We start from the raw sequence: 17,741 nt of genomic DNA, 5'->3' as shown, positions 1-17,741 counted from the left end.
TTTTGGTCAAGGTAGTTTTTGAAGAAGTTGAAGTCCAATCAACTTGAAACTTAGTACACATGCTCCCCATGATATGATCTTTCTAATTTTAATGCCAAATTATAGTTTTGACCCCAATTTCATGGTCCACTGAACAAAGAAGAAGATAGTGTGAAGCTGAGGTTAAAGTTTTTGGTCAAGGTAGTTTTTGATGAAGTTGAAGTCCAATCAACTTGAAACTTAGTACACATGTTAACTATGATATGATCTTTCTAATTTTAATGCCAAATTAAAGTATTGACCCCAATTTCACGGTCCAGTGAACATGTAAAATGATAGTGCGAGTGGGGCATCCGTGTACTATGGACACATTCTTGTTTTGTCTTGCTTCCACAAGGTTTATAAAACAAGTTATGAGTGTGCTGTATCCTGCAACAGGGGTGGTTAGATTTTGAATCAGTCAGTTTATGTGGAACCACTTGTGTTGACATATTTGGTGAGCAGTTGTTTTAGCAATGGCACATCTCTTTTCCATGGAAAGTTTATATCTGGCTTTGTCCCCTCAAACATGGTCTGTTAACTTTAACAATCAGCCATGAAATAGTACAATCGTGCTAGAAGTGGCATTTACACAAACCATAAAAAATCAATCAATATCAGGGTCCCAACAAAAACTGGGTTCAAACTCATGTACTCATGTTCTCATGTAATCATGTTCTCATGGTCTCATGGTCTCATGTACTCATATACTCATGTACTCAGTCAAGCTGGGATCTCACTAAGGAATTTTGAAGGCAAGTCCAGGGATTCATAATTTTTGACCATGGTGAGTCCAACAGTAAGAAGAAGATATTTTCCTTTGTTTCACTTTCATCGTTGACACTCTTTTCCTTTAAATAACCGTTCACGGACAATGCATGCATTATTCTATCTCTTTCTATGGAGTTAAATTGAAGTTCACCTGAATACAGGTTTAATGAGGTCGAATTATTCACTTGCAAGTGAATAATTCATTATCAATTTTTATTAGCTTAATTTGACAAAATTGAACCATTTTAGCTGCTAAAAGTGAATTATTATTTCACTATTTCACTTTCATTAATGATTGAACAAAAAAATCATACTTTAGATTTTTTATATATCTCGTAGCTAGTGCCCTTTTAACTTGTTATTGATTTGGCATGTTAACTGTTTGGATTCGAGCACCCCTGATGTGTCCTATGTAGACAAATGCAGTTTTTTGTTATTTATGAAATGTTCAGTTATTTCTATTTACTGGAAGTTGGTGGTTTCTGTAAATGAATTTAAAAATTAGGAGATGAGGTATAACTACCAATTAGACAGTTAGTTATCCATCAAGACTAAATAAAGTAGATGTAGTCAGGACAAGAACAATTTTCATCAAACTTTGTAAGATTGAAGGCTGTTTTAAATTCTAGAAAAAAGTATGTCAACCAAATGAAAATCAAACTCAAGCTTCAAGTCATATCAAAAATAGCTTAAGATATATAGGAATCACCATTAAAAGAGAAAAGGACAAAAACAACCAAAAAATTCACACCAAACTTTCATGATTTAGCTAAAATGAAACCTTCCAAAAACTGTGTATTTAAAGAACACAAACTCCTCTGTAGATCTTTCAAAATGTAGAAAGGAAACAGTCCTTTTGAACTTTGAGCAATTTATTCTTATTTAAAGTGTTATTTTAGCAAAAAGGAAGTTTCAATCCTTTAATATATATCCTGAAACTTGTAATTTCATTTATTGAGATTCAATCTTTTTTCAGAGTAAAACTACTGTAATTTTCTCTGGATCATTATCACTATATCAAGGAAAAAAAATACCAAGAGTAAGTTGGATAGATATCTCGATATAAACTTTATCATTACCTGCATCAAAGAATAAACTTTTACTTATTTATTTTCTTCATTTCATACCAAATAGTTCCTTGAAAGTCAGCAAATTTAAAAAGCTTTGCAAACCTCATTTAACAAATTACTTAGATTTATTATTATTATTTAAACTAGCATAACCAAAAATCTAGGTTAATTTAAAATACTTTTAATCAATTGGATCATTAAATTCAAATAATTTAACATCAAATTTTGACATTTTTCATTCATAGTATTGACAGCAGACGGCTATCACATAATGGCTTAAAACAAAAACTTTATAACCAAATCAATTAAATGTCTATTCAGATTTGCCTTAATCTTTACACCACGCTGGTATTGTTTCAATTTATGAACATCATTTCTAACATATAAATTGATTTTATTTCATTATTAGTTACACTTCAAAGAATTTTTAAACCTATTAATTTTTTTGAAAGAGGAATGAATTCATTTGTGATAAACTTCAGGTGTACGATTGAACATCAAATGAAGCAATGACTTAAAACTTTTATTCCAATTTTGTTTGAGACATTTGATCCCCAAAGTTTATCTGCTGACCTTGACCAGGGTTCTCATTGCAATAAAATAATTTGATTGACTGATTCGATCCACAAAAAAATCATTCTTATTTAGGAAAAAAGGAGGATAAACATAAATTTTTAATCTATAATACAAAATTTAGTAGACCTATTAAAATCTAATGCACGAGTTGCCTAATCTATTTAAATCTATGTTTATGTTTACATCGCTTATATGGTCATAGAAGGTCAACTCGAAGTTTAATTAGATGGCGTCACTGCTAAAATTCACACGAAACAAAGCTAAATCTTATTGAGATCATGGCCTGTAAATTATTTATTTTTATACTTTTCATAGTTTGGAAAGATGTTTTACATTGTTATAAATAAAATATGAGAATTTGAGTCAAATTGGTGAACATGAATTTGACAGCTAGTGCCCCTTTAAAAAATAAATTGAAATCACAATGTTCCATATGGTAAGATCATGTCAGTACAAAAGTGCAATCTACTGATAGGACCTTTACAGGGCACTCAAAGTATACTAGTTGTTCTGACCTAGTTGTAGAATACAGACATGTGGGTGTGGGATTCTCTAGCTGAGTTGAAAATCCATTGGTGGACTTAAAATGGGCTGTTTTCTGCTGTTATTGATTAATCAGTGATTAGTCAGTTGATATTATTTAATCAGTGATTAATCAATGTTGATGACATATTTTCTGGAATAACTTAATTTTGTGTTTTACAAGAACTACAGTGATTTTTTCATTCAATAGGTCTAGAAACATAGGACTCTTTTTTTACAACCTCTTATGTCAAGTTATGATGAAATGACCAGAACTTAAAAAAGAGTCACTTTTTTCATTTTTTTTTCATATTTTCTCTTGTGATATGGACATACATGTAATAGTAATGTTCTTTGAATTGGAACTACTGCCACTTATGTAAACAGAAACAAAATACCAGCATATAAGGAAAAAACGAGCACAAAAAATAGTAATACAAAAAATTGATTGAAATATTTCCACCTCTTATCATCTTGTAACAAATGCACCTCCTTCAAACTAGACCAGATTCATATATCTTAAAAAATTAACTATGACTTTTGTATTAATTGATTTAAAAACTATATAAAGAATATCACACATGTTTTTAAAATATCTATCATTTGTAAAAATAGTTCACAGTTTATCTATTCTAAAATTTCCCTCTTTTTTTCTAATCACATTTGCATAGTTTGTGAAATTCTTCAGGTTCTTTTGTAAGGAATAGGTAAATTGTTGAACCTATCTTGCATGTCAATTAAAGGAATTGATAACTCTGACTAACTGTGACCTTATTAAGATGATAAAACAAGAAATATTTGCCATTTTTGGTGATACAAAAAAAATCAGGAATTTTAATAGGCTAGATTAACATAGAGCACAAAGTTCAACCTAAAAAAATTTTGTCAAAGTGTAGAGCATTTTTTTTTTGTCTTTTCTAAATATATTTTTTTTTAAAGTGGTTTATGCTTTTATTATTTTTTCGACATGTTGGAGTTAAACAGGCAAGGTTTTGTACTCCTGCATTTAGCTAAGGAGCTGAAAAAAAAGAAAAAAATATCAATGATGACTTGAATACATAACTTCAACATCCAATTATCAAAAAAGGGAAATTCTGTTTCACTTTTGATTTTTGGAATTAATTTAGGTCCAAAGCTTACCTAATCCTTTCGAAATCTCTCACTTTTTCTGTAAACAAATTTAATTCTCTAAACTCTCAGCTTAGTTTCATAAATTTGAAAAATGATTTTCTACAAAATCTTTTAAATTAAATTTCATTTCATTTATCAAAGTCTGATTAAGACTTGTTTTGTGGGATGGGATTTTAGTTAGTAAATATGAAGACCTCTACTAAGACACTCCATTTCCGTAGGAGGGTTATTACAAACTTTCTTATAAATGCCACGACAAAAGCAAGATAAGTAAATCCACAAGTGATATCATTTCCCCCTGATAAAATTGAATAAAAATTAGTATTGATTGTGATGTTTAAATGTGTATTGGGTTATGGGTGACCTGGTTTCACCTGGGACAATTTAATATAAATATTTATCTTTGTGAAGTAAATCCCGTTGTTATTGAGTCCTTTGAACATCTACCTGCATTTCAAACGGTAGAGAAAAAAATTTGATCCTGTGCCAGAAAGTAGATTCTATGGTTGAATTGTTTGTATATTGTTACGGGTACGATCTAAGTGATTATACCCAATCACGTGACCCGACAGATCTATAGACGCCAATAAACTATACCTGAGCAAAAGTAGTAAAGAAGACGACGGCCATGCACCACGATTAAATATTAGCTGGCTGGACAAAAATCATGACAATGGACTGCTTGGTACAGCAACCAATTTGGACAGGGGCCTACCATCATGGTGGCCTAGCCTTTCATCATCTCCATCATTTTTCTCCATATTATTTTCCAAGGAAAAGAAATCTACCATGTTCATTTTATTCTGGTAAGCCATTTTGTCTTTTTACCGTTATAGAAAAGTTGTGCTTAACTGAACATATAAGTTTTAAGAATATTTGACATATGTTAATCTGTTATTTTTTAATTATTACTTATTGTTAATAAGTTTGTATGAGTTTATTAAAATGATTTTTAGTAAGCAATAATATTTATTTATACCATGGGAATAGGACTTTCCGTTTTATATGTTTGTACTTGAATTAGATATCTTTTCAAGAAGTTTGTTTAGAGTTTTGAAAAGTTTTTACAGGCATCATTTAATTAATTATTGGTAACGATTAATAAATAATTTTCAAATTTTTTAGAACTTGAGTTATTTTAACATAATACTGTGAATTTTTTTATTTAATTTAGAGTACCAATTTTCAAGGATTGAGGAAAATTGTATTTTTGAGAATATTTGATTTCTAGGTTTTACATATATAAGGTTTAACTATGGATTCATTATTATTTGCCGAGTACCAATTTTTGTTGATTTTGTAGATAGATAGATGGAAGAATCATAAATTCAAATATTCAATGAATTATAAATTTCGTATAGGAATGTATGCAAACTTTGACGAAACCATGAAATCATATATCCATGAAAAATACAATTGCTCTTTAACCCATGAAACTTGGTACCATAATTATCCAAGAAAATTAATAAATCCACGCTTTAGGCAATTTCTTCAACCCATGAATCTTGGTACATGTACCATAATTACCCAAGAAAATGAATAAATCCTCACAATAGGCAATTTCTAGTTAATTGAATGGTATTACAACTATGATTAAATATGAACAAATCCACAGTAAGATTATTTGAATAATGTGGATTCATTCATATTTGCTTGATACACATTTTCATGAATTTTGTGGGTACAGGGGATGCACGAATTTAAAAGTTCAACAAATTACAAATTTTATAAAAGAATGTATTTAGACCTTGCTTAAACAACGAAACTTCATATCAACAAAATACAAGTTTTCCACAATCCACGGAAATTGATACACACAAAAATAAATGAATCCACTGAGTAATTGATTCAGTAGCATTTATGAATCTAAGTTGTCTTAGAATTAATTGTTTTCATCTGTATATTTATTTTGATGCTGCAGTTGTTTTCTGAATAAGTCTGTATAAAAGATTTTTAAGTTTTCTTTTATTTTGACCCTGAAAGGTCAAACTAATAACCCAAAATTAAAATATTTTAAAAGAAGTAGTTTGAAAAATAGAATATGTTCTCTTTTTAGATATTGGAAGTTTGGGATTAATTAAAATTTGTTGGATACAAGGGAATATTTATTTAAATAATTAATGAATAACAATTTTCCATACAAATGTCTGTACACCTTGACAAACCAAAAAATCAAATATCCATGAGGCTGCAAGTTTTTATTAATCCCACGAAATTTTTACCCACGAAAAATAAATGAATCCATGTAAACAGAATAGCCGAAATCTCCAATATCTGAATAGAACAGTGATTGCTGTTCTTAGGCCAAATAAAAATATATGTGTGGTTCCAGTAACCCTACCGTCCCTACTTTTTCGTCTTAAAAATAGCCTACCCTAAAGGTTTTATTGTCATTTTTCATTAAGCACTGTTAAAGTCAGAATGTTGCTCCCATAGACTCGAGGTAAAAAAAAAGCATAAAATAAAAAAAAATCCCTACCTACCTACCCTAACTTTTTTTCAGATGTAACTGGAACCACACATACTTTTTTATTTGGCCTTATCATTTAACTTGTTAAAAGATCTTCAATGATGCCTATGTTCACACCTAACCGCAAGATCGTGAGGCCTTTCTCATCAAGTTAAGCAAAATCTTGACATTCATAGATACGAAGGACGTATATGTCAGTTATACGTCCTTGTAGATACCGGCTATATATTTTTTTGAAGGTACATTTTGGGAAGTGATCAATATATTAAATTAAAAGATTCATCTGTAAATAAAGTGTAAAAATCTCACAACTAAAAAACGCAAATCACAACTGATGACGCAACATTCATTTTTCTGAAATAGACAAACGTCTTTCCAAAATGCCAAGCTCTAAATTACCCTGTGTTTAAAACTTTTTGAATAATTTAAACAAAGACTATTTATTCTAAATTGCAATAATATTTACTTTGTGGAAAAGCAAACGCCTTGACAACTATTTTGTAAAAGACTTCTTTTTGAAGATACACAATTAATGATTAAATTGCAAGGTAGGTTGCAGTTAACATTTTATGTATCAAGAAGGAGTTTTTTAAGTGCATTTTTAATTGTTAGATCAATAGCACAATGGACATTAGTCAAAACAAATGTCTTTGATCAATTCCCTTTTCTAAATTGACTTTTTTAACCAATCGACCTTGAAGAAATCAGAAATTCAAATCGTTTTTAGAGGGAAATAAACAAATACAGTTAAGTAGGTCATTGTGATTTAGTTTCTTAGTTTGAAATATAAAACTTTTGGATAATTGTGGTTTGCATTATTTCAAAAAGACAAAGTGTGTTGAAGATCCATTGGGCCGTTTTCTGCTCTTTTGTCGTGTTGTTGTTCCTTTTGACACATTCCTGTTTCCATTCTCAATTTTATAGTGATGTTATTTCTCACCTTGTAGGACACAGTACAACCTTTCAACTAAGAGTGTTTTGTTAATGTACAAATCCATATGTACATGTACATGTATGATATGATCATTCTTGAGATGACAGTTTTTGAGTGGCACAGCTTGATTGTTGTTTTATTGGGTGTTATTGTTGATAATTTTTAACTTTGATACGACAATTTTTTTTATATCTCCATTCAATTACAGACTATCTATCAGAACTTTGATCCCTTATTATATTCTGTCTTGTTATGTCAAGTTTTCTGTTTTCTGCTGGTTATTGTTGACACTTCTCTTTTATATAGTGCATACTGATACTGGTAGATTTTCATATCCTGTCCCAGTATTTAAATTTTGCTAAAAAACCCTCTGAAATTTATATCTTTTATTTAACTTTTGATAACTATTTTATTCTTGTCTTCATAAAAACTATGTTTTTGTTCATACTGGTTATATTATAGCTTGTGGAAGATAGACTATGATGTATTGTATTTGCAAAATTTTACAAAACTCCTCTTACATTCAAACTGACAAAGACAAAGTTTTTCTTTGTCCGAAATACTAAGAAAACCATGAATGTTTTGACGAAAGAAATATGAAGTTTAAATCAACCAAACATCATATATATATTTATAATATATTTGCTCGTCTTTTCCTATAGATTTATGTATACCAAAATATAAGTCACAACATTATAAGTATAAGAAAAAAATTATTGCCTACTGGCCTAAAGTAAAAGTAGAGCAAATTTTAAACTCTAAAACACTTTTTTTTCTTTTATTTGAAATTGATATTGTTGGAATTTCACAGGTCATAATTCCATAACACTTTCTGTGTTCCAAACAATAGTCAGTACATTGTTGAAAATTATACTTATGAATTAATTGAAGTTTGTTTTCCGGTGTCATATTTTTTCCACCTGTCAAATTTAATTTATGTCCACATGGCATATTAGTTTCAAATTTTTTTAGGAAGGGTCTTTGATAAGAAAACATGACCTGACCTGTGCATTATAATATATATACCAGTACATACCAGCATATTCAATACAGTACAGCGGAATTATATTGTAGTCCCATATTATTGAGAAACTGTAGTCCAATATTTCAGTAGTCTTATATGGGTTTTCCCCTTAGATTTCTGTTATTCTCAAGTGCATGATATGTTCCAGCTAACTTCCAGGGTGGAATGCAGGCCAGTATCCAATTTGAATTCAACGCCTAAATATCAAATGTCTAAAAATTTGGACTATACAATCATCCTGCTAGAAAATCTGTGTCTGATCTTGAATATGGTTGACATCAAACTTGTACATAAATTACTATGCTCTAAAGTAGGTCAGTTTTCAGGAAGTAGTAGGTCACTATTACCTACTTGACATACATTTAAAAAATGTAAAAGGATAGCAGGAATTACTAGAAATATTGGACCATAGGCCACACTTGCCACCAAACCCTAACTCCTTCTTTTTCTTCTTCATCCTTATATTAGAGTCGTCTCTTAGGTAGTAGTGTAAAAATTAAATATAAGAAAGGACAAATGTAGGATTCTATTTATATAAATTTGTATGTAAAAATGTTCTATAAAGTATGCAATTGGTAACTCTGCCAAGAGATGGGTTATAAATAAAAGCAGTGCTGACTTGTTTACTTATATTGGTTATTGGTTTCAATTTATGCATTTTATATTCAGGCATTGTTTGAAAAAAATGGTCAACATAAAAATTTATTTGAATTTTAAACTACTCAGATTTAATTAGACATCTTAAATATGTTGGGGGAAATACTCATTCCTTATTAGCATATATGCAAATTACTTATTGATATTTGAAAGAAGATTAACCTTTTACGTTTATTTCAGTCTGTCATTTAATGTACTGCAAAATTGCTTTTATATGCGGGTAAAACAACTTAGATGGAATTTTCTGAACTGGGTGGACCATACATTTTCAATCTAAAAATAAAAATGGATATTTTATCGATAAATTTACATGAAACAACATAAAATTGAAATCTTTAAAAGTCACAATCAGTTGCTATAGATTTTTTTATCACTGAAGGTCACAAGAAAGACATTAATTGTCTTCTGCTGTCTTCATAGCACCATACCATGCCATATTGTTTATTAGTTAGGGATAAGAAATCCATAAGTGGAACAACTTGAATGAAAGCGTTTTCATTTTAAAATTAAACTGTAGTAATGGTGAAAAATCAAACATTTTTGCCCTTAAAAGTCTTTGGTGACCTGCTGCTGTTGTCAGTTCTATTCTATGGTCGTGTTGTTGTCTCTTTGACACATTCCCCATTTCCATTCTCAATTTTATTTATTATGTTACCTGAACTTGGCTAATATGAAGCACAATTTTCTAGAAATAGTTGGTCATATATAGAATCGGTCATATATAGAACCATTTTTAATCATTAATCAATATCTTTACAAACTTAAATTTCACTATATGGGGCTCCAGTAGGAATAACCAATTAAGTCATAAGGTCATATTTAAAAATTCCCTCTGGTCACCAGGTCACTTTAAAGCAAACAAAAATCTGAATAACATAGTTTTGAACATTTTTAAAGGTCTCTGGTCCTTTTTATTGATATGTAAGATAATCACAAGGTTGCCTGCATAACCCAAAATAATCACATTGGATTTGATGTATACCTCTATGAATTATTGGGTAGAACCTACATTTTATATGTTGAAAATGAGTATGGGTGACCTATATATTTGCATTGTAGCTGTGTTGAATTCCATCAGTATATCAAATTAAAAGTTAAAATATTAATAAAAAACATGAATAATTGAAAAGAAAGGATAAGGCCTGGGGTATTCATCCATGAAAAGATCAGTGAGGCCCCTCATGGGGGGGTCCTAGTAATCACATAATCACCATTTTTTTGCCAATATAATCACATAATCATTAAATATTTGCTTATCTTTAGTAATCAAATAATCATAAACTAAAAATACAGTCCTAGGTAATCAAATAATCATGAAATATTTGGCTTAATAATCAAATAATCATTAAAAAAACGGCCAAGTAATCACATGATCAAAAACCCCATGAGGGCCCTCATCAGTACATGCACAGCAGAAAGCTTAGGAACATCTCTTTTATTGCTGTTTTTAACCAGATTTTCACTGTGAGGCTTTCAACATTCAGCAAAAAGTCTCACCTTACTGCAAGTTTCTGCAAGATTAAGCACTGAATTCAGCAAAATTCTTTGTGAGCTGACTATCAACCCTCAAGTGTGAATATCATGCCACAAAAGTGAATATCACACCACAAATGTGGATTGAAGAACAAAGCGATAGAGTAATTGTAATATAAAAAAAAAAAAAATCTGGCAAAGCCATAAAACATTTACTGTCATAATTTAGTCTGAAAATCACACTGAAGGGTGCAAGAACAATACAAACATTTAGACAACCACGGGACACATCAAGATATATGTTAGATAACTTGGCAGGAAATAAAGTTTGTACGGGGCAAATAATTCGGGTAGACTTATACAGTAAGTTGTCATCTAATTTAAATTACTAAAACTCTAAATTTATTATTCAAGATTTATTGTACACAGTATAAAGTGGTTGTCAAAATATCGTTTTGTAAATAGATGCTCAAACAATGAAGGTTTTACAAAAGGACTTAGAATATATTTAAAATTTTATGCATTGTGTTATACGTAATATCGTAATATCTCCAAAAGTCGGTTGATATATCTGAGGTATAATTGGAAGTTAAAGGGAATGTTTCAATAACTTTTTGTCAAAGGTCTTGTCTGCCTCAATTTTGTAAGTCTAGATTTGTGCCAGATTTTTCTTAAGATCCAAATAATTAATAAATATTAGCAATATTTTATCGGACTGAAAGGATAATGACAGTAATTTTGAAGTATAATTCATAAATTCATATTTCTTTATCAAAAAGGAAACACTGCATTGATTAAAACTTGGATTAATTTTGTTTTAATATGCCCCTGTCACTAATTGGCTAACCATATAGTGTTACTCATATCCGTCCTTCTTTCCATTGGTCCTTAAAAATCAAATTGTTGTCTGGACTAATTTCGTAAAAAGAGATGTGACACATTTTTTTTTGGTGGTAAATCAATAAATATTAGTCTTAAATCAAGTTTCTTACAATTTTTCTGGTCCAAACTTGATCAATTGGCAGTTGTTAGGTCAAAGAATTCAGTGCTCGCCAGCAAATATTGTTCTTCTCAACAATATTATTGCTGAATAAAGGACCAAGCAACCAAATATTTTGATTTTGTTCTCTTCATTTTGCAATTTACACAAAACATCTTCATTATTTTGTGTTTATGTAAGGTTTGCCACTGGACATCATGCTTTGAAATTCGTTATTCTCTGTCTAAACTTGAAACTTAATATAGGTACATTAACCTAATTTCTAAATGGTTTCATAAGCTCAAAGGACCTAGTTTTCTGCCTTTGCTTTTAACTAACCTACTTTCAAGGTTACAGTTGTGTAAGCTTAATTGACCTAATTTTTTTTGTACTTTTTGTTGTTGAGCAAATTACATAATTCAATTAATATTTCAACAATAAATCATATAAATAACAAACAAAATTTTATTTTAATACCCAATCGAATAGTAAAATCTAAAATTAGTTTTGAAAACTACGAACAGACAATGATAATGTCACGTCTGCAAATTATTCAGTTAATATATAGAAGTTACTTTTCATGTTCGGAAAACTGCGCATACAAATTAATACTATTAAAACTTGAAAATTTCTAGCCATTTTATTTACTCAATAGGAAATCACATTTCGTTTATCAGTTGATCTCGAAATCGACTAATTTGAATGACGTGAGGGAAGTCCCGTTAATTTGTTGTGGTAACAGCATCTTAACAAGCACAATAGAAATCACGGAGGTGTTTTATTTAATGGATACTGTCATTGTCAAACAATACCTAAACTGATGTTGATGAGAAACGACTTCTAGTCAAGAAAAGAGCTTTTAAGGCGATCCATTCAATTGATATAAACTAATATGAAACCATCTTTTTCGTAAATTTATAACAGCAATTAGTTTGTATTCAAATGAAATCTTTATATTCATAGTTAGATATAATTTAATAGCATTTATAATTATTTACGTAATAGGTAAATGATAAAGTGCCGATGATTCAGAGGCAAATATAATAAAAGGAATAATATCATAGTACATATATTGTATAAAGTTTTGTTATAAAATCTTCAATCTGCAATCAACAAAAATATAAATTTTGAAAACTCAAACTGCAGAACTGAGTATGCAAGACGATACTCTAAAACAGAACCACTTTTATATTTATCTTAATTCTAACATATGACACTGCAAATTTGTAAGACATTTTGGTTTGTACATATCTTTAAAAACTAAGAGTAAAATGGAAAAAGATCCTGTTAAAAGAACTTTGTTGACATAATAATCCTTAATAATTTGCAACAACAGGCATTTGTTTAATAAAAAGAACTTTAAATTGATATCAAATATCTGCAAACATCTGCATTTATAATATCAATTTCGTTGTTTTAAACCCGTTGACAATTTGGTGTTTATTTTTATTCCGGTGAATAATAATCTGCCGAGCTCTGTGACCAGTTCCTTAGGTATTTATATTCAAAAGAATTAAGATAATCGGTATTTATTACCTTAAACAGTCCTCAATTTAAGTTTTGAAGTGTGCTCCAAATCTGATTACGAGGGATGATAAAAATATTTTAAACCAACACAATGACTGTATTATGTTTTTATTGTGTTACATGCTCAACTTGCAGACTTATGTCAAAGTAACCTACTTAGATAAAATTTTGACAAAAATGTACTTTGTATTCAATCACAATTTATTATCTGCCCCTTGTTTTATTTTTTCCACAGTTATTGATGTCAAATTGATTTTAACAATGAATATTATGTATGTAAAGTTATTAAATGATGAGATTGTGGTATAATTATTTGAATAATTTATATTTATGATTAACAAACAAATAGCACCTAAAGGAATTTGCAGTGATGTACATAATTCTTAAATTGTCATGAGAGACATGACAAGGAACATAATTCAATCCAATTGCATTCATTTAGCTAACTGTATGGGTTTTACAGGCACATATAACTGTTGCAGGGTTAACCAGTTTACGAAACTTAATAATTATTTAGAACTATAAATATAGAACTATAAATGCAATGTCATAAGTTACCATGAACAACAGATTGTTTATTGTCGATTACAACTTCATTATTAAGAAATGAAAAACAATTTCTAATATTCATTGCTTAATATTGGAAATTATATACTTAAAACCGTGTTAAAAAGGCGTGTTTATAGCAGTTTTGAAGCTTGGTTAAATAGGCAGAAAATTTAAACAGCTTTATGGTTCAAACTATTAATTATTAATTCAGCAGTCCATAAGTGGTAACTTGTTACAAGTACAATTATAAGTTCACAAGTACACCTGGGTAAGGGTCAAGGTCAGGTTTATATATAGTTTAATAAGATATTTGGTTTTGTAGTGCAAATAGATTTGACACTGTTAAATTTTCCCAATCACTATGAATGAATGCATGTGTACAAGTTTTCTTGACTTGTTTATATAAGTCTGATAATAAAGGACCTTTACAGGTGAAAAAAGTAGGAATTGGGTTCACAGCAAAATGTTGAATTTAAGAAAATACGTAATTGGACTATAGTAAATTGCTTACTAAAGATTGAGGTCAACCAGTGAGACAAGCAACTTTTTGGTAAACCCTCCACCCCACAAAAAATGTAATAAAAATGTGACTGTCAAAGTTTCTAAATATATTTTTCAGACATGCGCAATTCTGATTACTTATTTTTCTGACCCTCACCAATTTTGTGTCCCTTTGTTGTGTTATATACAAGCAGGGGCATCATCTGTGTCCCATCGACACATTCCACTTTTATTTCTTTAGATTTTGATTTGCTAAATTAGAGAGCCAATAAAGCTTGTTATTGTATATAAGTAATTGACAATTTATATACTATAAATGAAAAAAGTTTCGTGCACAAACAGGTCTATTTATAACCTCACCAAATGGGAAACTCCTACATTTTAGATTGGTTGCATACAATTTGTTGCATCAAAACTTAATTCAAAAAAAGCCTTTAGTCATTAAATAAATACTTTTATTTAATCGAACAGGAAAAATATATTTAAAAAGAAATTCGAAGAACAGGATAGAGTTCGTTAATTAATAAAATCTTTTAAAATAACTCCTAATGTTCGTTAATTTAAATGTACCCTAACTTTGAAATATAATAAATTCAATATTATGATGAAATAAAGTTCTCTATCAATTATTAAATCTGTAATAATATTACACAATATGTCAGTGTTACCTGCCAGGTAAAATACAGGTAACCCTGACAGATATTAACGGGGCTCACCTGCTGTGGAATTCCTAAAATTAAACATTTGTTTCAATTGTTCATTGTATAAAGCTTATTCGTACCCAGATAATATAATAGTACTCAGCGATCTGACAGCTTTATCTGGGGACGTCTTAAAAGGTCGCACCTCTCTTTATCAGAAATATCCCCCTAATGTTCCGTGCAAATATGGCTAGAGAGACCAGGGTTTATCTGTGACGTGCGTAATCAATATTTTTGTCTTGTCATGTATTGTTCTGGCAAAAGACTGGCCTTTTCCAGGTTACTAGAAATAGAATATGTAGTCCATTAATTTATAACTTGGAATTACAAAAATGCTTAAATCTGTACTATTGAAAAATCAATATATTTTGACTGTGGCAAGGTTACCTAAAATTACCTTAATTGGAACAAAATGACCTTACAGTCCTAGGAATTTTTTAAGATTAAAGCAAGAAATTACCAAGTTGAAAAAACCCATTGAAAGTCAAAAATTGTATTGAATTCTCAGTGATTCTGTTGTCAAGATAAGATTGACTTAGTTTTAAGATTTTGAAAACTTTTCTTTTTTAAATTTAAAGTATATGACAAAAAGTTTTGGATGATCACTATTAAGCTTTATCTTGCAAAAAAAAAAAAAAAAGGCTCAACAAGTAAAATTACTACTGCATGTTTTGATTTGTACTCCAATTAGAAACTTTCAACTATATTTTTCAGTACAGTGTAAGTATAGCACATGCAAATATTTGTTCATTTCATTTCCGGTAAAAGTTTATTGTAATGTAACCCTTTAAAGATTTGGACAGTTTTAAAAATATAAATAAGATTAAGTTTCCATGTTACAGTTTATAAAAATAATTGCCTTGTTTAAATGCAATTGTTTAAATTGGTCCAATATTGATTTTCAGAAGTACTTCTAATTGCATGTTTCATATCGTGACCAAACTCTTGGTGCGCTCATATCGACTCCCAACGTAACGTTAACATCTGTTATTGTTACCGCCCAACTTCTTAAATTTCTTTCAAACTTAACGACTTTAACCTTCTGCCCCCATGTTAAGGAGGCCTTAAGTTTTAAAAGTTAATAATTTTATTTGCTCATATTTAATATTTGCTGTCCATAAGATACAGTCTATGTAAACAAAACTTTTGTATACTAGAGAAACTATGCAGAGTATTCGTATAAACATTGACCAATAAATTTACCTGTAAACATACATCAAAATGGGTCAGTCAGGGGTGTCTGTTTGGTCTTAGACTATTGATTTATGGATATTTGATAGATTGTGAGGAAATAAATTTTTCTTTATTTTGGTTAAAACGGAATCTTTAATATCACTGAATTTAAAATCAAATTTAACATAGACTTGCACACAAAATTTTTCAAACAACACATATATTATTTGTTAAGATGGTTGCAATTTAGCTGTGGAAAATTTAACCTTTTTGAAGTTCGTGATGAAAGAATGCAAGAAATAAAGAAAGAAATAACATCAACTTTTTCTTAATCCCCTAAAATGTATTCCAACATATGAATCAACCTTAATACTTTAGTTTGAAATTTCCAATTCTCAAAGTGTTTAGAAACAATATATAAATTAGGAGATGTGGTATGATTGCCAATAAAACAACTACCCGCCAAAATGTAAATGAATTTTCTGTCATAGACTGTTTGTAAAGCACTCATCCAGTTTCAGTATCCCTTTGTCCAAAGATGCATAATTAATATCATGGAACTGTAAAGGATTGAAAGGGAGGGTCAGGGGTCCTGTTCTGCTTTATTCTAACTTCACCTGCTGAAATCCTGAACTAAAACAGAAATCTTACCTAAGCTTATATCATTGCGTTAGAAGAAAATTTTGTGGACTTTTTACTGTTAATGTTGACATTGATTTTGCTTTTATTTATCAACCAAATCTGAGTCAATGTACCCAGATATATTGGTTCACAGAACATTGAAATGTGTTGGTACAAGCTGGACATGGCATCCTATGGACACTTATTATTATAATAATAATAAATTCTTTATTTAAAGAGGGTAAACTCAGTTACTTACAATAAACTAATCTTCCCTGAGGCCCTCATATACATTGTGAGGGCCTTGTTTTTACATATCTTGTTTTTATATATCTTGAATTTTAATACATCTCATAACATCTATTTTTGCGCTGACATATTTGTTATTCAAAACTTGTTTTCTTTCTATTGCAGGTTCTTGTGGTCTGTCTAGTAGCTTAGATGACGAAGTGGGTTTCCCTGCTGATATAAAATTAGAATCGACCAATGACTGCATGCCAGATGAAGACAAAGACTTCAAAGTCTGCGTAGTTTGTGGAGAAAAAGCTAGTGGTTTTTACTTCGGGGCCTTAGTATGCTTGCCCTGCAAAGTAAGTTTTATAGGAGAAATTTATGAGTAGTGAATGGTAATATGAATTTGTAAGATGTAGTAAATGTGAGGAAAAAAACCATCATTAGAAAAAAAATGCAAAACTTTTTCCTGGAAAAAAATCTATTTTTAAATTCTCCTCCTCCTTCCGAAAAATACTGGAAAGAAAAAAATTAGCTTTGTTTTTGATATTTTTAATATTGTTACATTTTTATAAACACTGCTTCAAAGCAGTTATGGTAAATCAAGTTAGAGTTCCCTAAATCAATTTTGCCTCACCTCAGCTATTTTGGTTTCCTATACAGCTACGCTGCTGTACTAATAATTTGGAACGAAACTGGTGCCCTCTAAAGTTACTGTAAATTTTATGCTAATTTTAAAAGTGTGATTGCACTGAAATCTAAAAAACACAAATTTTGCATGCTGACTTAGAAGTTTGAATTTCAAGTTATTTT

The 17,741-nt window shown here is 29.8% G+C and overlaps 1 protein-coding gene across 3 annotated transcripts in view; it reads left to right on the top strand.

The window, feature by feature from the left end:
* LOC139516125 (uncharacterized) overlaps window positions 1–17,741 on the top strand; it is a 50,810-nt gene that overhangs the window by 14,257 nt on the left and 18,812 nt on the right. For 2 of the 3 annotated variants that reach the window (XM_071305996.1, XM_071305995.1), the window contains one exon: window positions 17,112–17,287. In XM_071305996.1, the coding sequence (XP_071162097.1) occupies window positions 17,112–17,287 (176 nt within the window). Of the gene's footprint in view, window positions 1–4,507; window positions 4,895–17,111; window positions 17,288–17,741 lie in introns of those variants that run through there. The other variant, XM_071305997.1, reaches the window with a different exon arrangement.

The sequence above is a fragment of the Mytilus edulis genome, chromosome 3, assembly GCF_963676685.1.
Source record: "Mytilus edulis chromosome 3, xbMytEdul2.2, whole genome shotgun sequence".
In the NCBI taxonomy this organism is placed as follows: domain Eukaryota; kingdom Metazoa; phylum Mollusca; class Bivalvia; order Mytilida; family Mytilidae; genus Mytilus; species Mytilus edulis.
This window is presented reverse-complemented; position numbering and strand designations above follow the sequence as displayed.